We start from the raw sequence: 4,007 nt of genomic DNA, 5'->3' as shown, positions 1-4,007 counted from the left end.
AACTGCATTCACTTGTGTGTTCTTTTGTAACTGATGCTAATGACCGAATTTGGTGCCTGTGGCAAACATGGTCCCATTTGTCTCCTATTTGGCTATTTACCATCTGAGATCCAGCTGACAGACTGCTAGTGTTTGTGAACATGCAACCAGATGCACAGTAGTGCAGCCATTTGCTCTTCTAAATGGCCACATTGCAGCCGTTTATTGTAATTCATGTAAGTCGGTGTGCACACTGTTGTCCGATTTATATCCTACTTAACTTTAAAGGATGGTATTTGTCTGTTATGAGCCGATATGTGCTTTAACACTAAGTGACCAACCGCCTGTTTTATCGAGGTGCACTGGTATATCTGTGTTCTGGTCCTAAGTTCTTATGGTGAGTAAAAAATGTCATCTGGACATAAAATGGATTTGGTTCCACTTGGTAAATGTACCATGTCTACTTGCTGTCTGCTGCAATTATGATGAGCAGTGTCATCCCTCAACACACCACAATCATTTTTCCACATCAGCACCTTCAAAGTAACCTCCTGCAGATATGTGAGCGGGTTAACTTTATGTCCCATGATGCACCGTTAGTGTTTGATGTGTCCCAGCATAGAATTGTTTTTGATGTAGTAATTACATTTAATAGCTACATTACTTGCAACCTAGAATGCAGGTGCAATGCTAGTGTAAAGTTGACACAAATTTGAAGCCATACACTGTAAATATCATTCAGTGTGATCAATAACTACCTTCTGTAAAGAATCTAGCTCTCCTAAACATGATTTTATAGCTAACCTCCTGCTACAATATACGGATTGGAAGCCAGTGATAAATCACTGAGGTTTACCGAGGCAAATAAATGAGACTGGAAAATGGAACAACGGGGAAGAAAGTGCTGATGATATTTAGTGTAGAAAAGGCTATTATCTATGCATTAAAGTGCCAGCACAGCATTATTCACAGCAATCTTAGGTGCTACTTCTTATAAATCATCAAGTCATTATTTAGAGGTAAATCTTAAGTCGGTGTCAGTACTCACTACCGTACATCATCATCATATGCACACATACTACTAATCTGTCATGGAACAGGATTACATGCACACAGGTCAGTAACATTTTTATCCAATGCATCTATGAAGATAGACTCTGAGCATTAACATTATATTATATACATCATCTTGTAGACTGAGCTCTATCACACACATCTGCTGCAAATCTAACCCAGTAACATTATCAAAATAAGTTTGGTGCATAATATTCTAAAGCCACAGTCTTGCTGTTTATTAGACATACAATAGGCTTGCCCTGCTGTAGACTTCATAAATATGATTGCAATTCATATTCAGCACTTTTTAGTTGAAATACAGCTCAGCAATTCTGCAGGAGATGCCTTGCATCTGCAAAAGCAAATCCAACTGTGCATTTCTTAAAAGCTGTACTTTTGCAAGCATTTGCAGCCAAACAACATTAAGATGCATATTCACACTACCCAACACAACACATGGGAAAGCAAGCAGCAAAATTCACTGTCTGAGAATGGTAGTTCATGTGTCTACAGGGATGAGACTGTGATCCCAACTTTGAATCTGGCCTCTGCATACTGATTACTTCAAAGCATTGATAATTCATCAAGGAAAAGGGTGGTGCTATGAAAGAGAGAGTAAGGAAAAACTTTGACTAGTCTCTCTCTCTTTCTCTCTCTCATCCATTGACACACACACACACTCTCTCTCTCTCTCTCACACACACACACATACACCCACACACATTAAATATGCTGAGACTGGTTTGGCTCTGGGCCATTTATATATCCATAAAGCAGTGCATTATTTCCCTGAAGCTTATGACTGATGTGCATGTCACCTGTTTGGCCTGTATTGTCAACCCTCCAAAGAAATGGCATCTGAATGCTAAGTCCTATAATGTTGTTTGAAAAGTGACAAGAATCCTTTTCAGATCCTGCCAGACATTTGCATCTTTATTTGTTATCATATCAAACACAATCAAAGTAATGGGTGCTGGGGGTGGGAGTGAAACTCACAATGCATCGTTTTCAGATGGGACCTACAGTATAGGCAAACATATTTTCTAGGAGTAAGATATGTCTCTGAATACAAGGATTTGTTTGTTAGATAACAGTATTTGCAGTAATGGCTTTATTCAGCCAGTCCTGCATGAGCTGAATTCTAATCTCCTCTTTTACTAGATATCTATTATGTCAGGAAATGGCTGTGAGAAGCCCCTGTTAGTTCCTGACTTCTAGGATGAGAGCAAGTGAGAACTTATCTCCATCTCCAGACCTCCACACAGCAGCACATGTCAAGGCTGGAGAAGCAGCTTGCCTTATTATTGGCTTGATCCCACAGTGCCCTGGCTGCGTGACTGAATGCTGTGACTCTCATCCTCGCCTCCACTCCCTCTCACACTGAGTATTTCTAGCAAGTAACTTTTACTGATCACTATGATTATAGTGGATTGATGGATGTGAATATGCCCTGTAAATATGAATAGAAACCTACATTGGCAAACTGTAAACTGGCTGACTTGTTTCCCCATCAAACCTCCTCAGTCTAAATTATTCTAGTCAAGTTGATTAGATGTCTATAAGCAATAAATTCAAGAAGCAGCAGCAATAATCCAACGGACTTCATCTGCCGAGGCTGTGGCTGGAGTCCCATTAAAAAGGCGATAACATACAAGTGGCTTGGAGAGCAACAGCGGCAGCAGATGGCTCCAGTTGTGTTAACCTCAAGGCCCTGTCAGAGAAATTAATATTTCACTTGCTAATTATTTTGATCTAAAATTGAGTGCCATGACCTCCTTCACTACCTCATTGCTGCCAAAATGAATATTCACATGCCTACTGTAACCACTCACCAGCAAGTTGGTTGGAAACAGAAAAAACATTTTGAGAGCAAGTCATCCCGAGACAAGGATTTCAGTGTATCTACCCACATGTAGTAAAAAATGTCCAAAAGAATAAGCGCAATGTCAGTGCAATTTGAATAATTCAGTCTATAAAGACTTTGTAAATCATATAGAAAGTCACTTTAACAGTCAGGTACTCAGATAAATGGGATATAATAAAAAGCCCATTGAAAACAGCAAAGCTCACAGCAGTGGTGGAAACCACTGTAGCCACTCCTCATCATTCTCTGATCTTGTACGGGTACTGCAGCCCACACAGCTTATTATTTCTGACTTAAATGTTGAATAAACTACTCAGCGATGCATTCAATTGACTAGCCTCTGCAGTCTAATAAGTTAAAAACAGATTAAATGTGGATGAGCAATAGGGCATCAAAACTGACATAAACTTGAGGGAAGGTGCAACCCTGCCTAGTGGTACGCTGTGTGATACTTACAGAAAAATGTAACGTCTGTGTTTGGACTTGTTGGCCCTCGGCTTTTCACATCAGTAGTGTTCTACATTTCTGCCTTTGCAGCCAAGTTCTGTGGAGACCCTGGTACGCCTGCCAAAGGACGGAGAGAAGGGCGCAGTTTCATCTTTAAGTCCGAGGTGATGTTTAGCTGCAATGCCCCCTATATCCTGGTGGGATCGACAACCCGCATGTGCCAGGAGGACGGCACCTGGAGTGGATCTCAGCCTCGATGTATAGGTACTGACACTTCACCTGTATGTTGATTCAGCTAATACACAGTATAATTCATCCAGGTTTCGGACTGGACTGTAATTCTCGTGATTCGAAACATTATTGGTTATTAAATGATTTCATCCCTTGATTTCACTTTTCTACATGCAAGACGTGAGAGAGTGAAATAACAAAGCTAGAGAAATTAAATAAACAAGATGTCTGCCAAGTACAATCAAAAGTTAAATATATTTCTCGGTCGGTTCTCTTGAAGTGGTTAACATGAATAACAAGACATAGTTGAAGGTGAAGTAGAGTCAGTTTGTTGCCATCTGGTATCAAGAGAATGAAATGCATTATTTATATTGTTACCTCAGGGGCAATGGTTCATATTTGCAGCTTAGAGTTGATGGAAATGGTGCTG

General features: G+C 40.2%; 1 protein-coding gene across 5 annotated transcripts in view; it reads left to right on the top strand.

Annotated features, from left to right (window-relative positions):
- Nucleotides 1–4,007, top strand: part of LOC109138772 (CUB and sushi domain-containing protein 3) — a 205,529-nt gene that overhangs the window by 183,378 nt on the left and 18,144 nt on the right. For all 5 annotated transcript variants that reach the window (XM_027287060.1, XM_027287059.1, XM_027287058.1 and 2 more), the window contains one exon: nucleotides 3,437–3,610. In XM_027287060.1, the coding sequence (XP_027142861.1) occupies nucleotides 3,437–3,610 (174 nt within the window). The remainder of the gene's footprint in view (nucleotides 1–3,436; nucleotides 3,611–4,007) is intronic.

The sequence above is a fragment of the Larimichthys crocea genome, chromosome XIII, assembly GCF_000972845.2.
Source record: "Larimichthys crocea isolate SSNF chromosome XIII, L_crocea_2.0, whole genome shotgun sequence".
Taxonomy (NCBI): domain Eukaryota; kingdom Metazoa; phylum Chordata; class Actinopteri; family Sciaenidae; genus Larimichthys; species Larimichthys crocea.
This window is presented reverse-complemented; position numbering and strand designations above follow the sequence as displayed.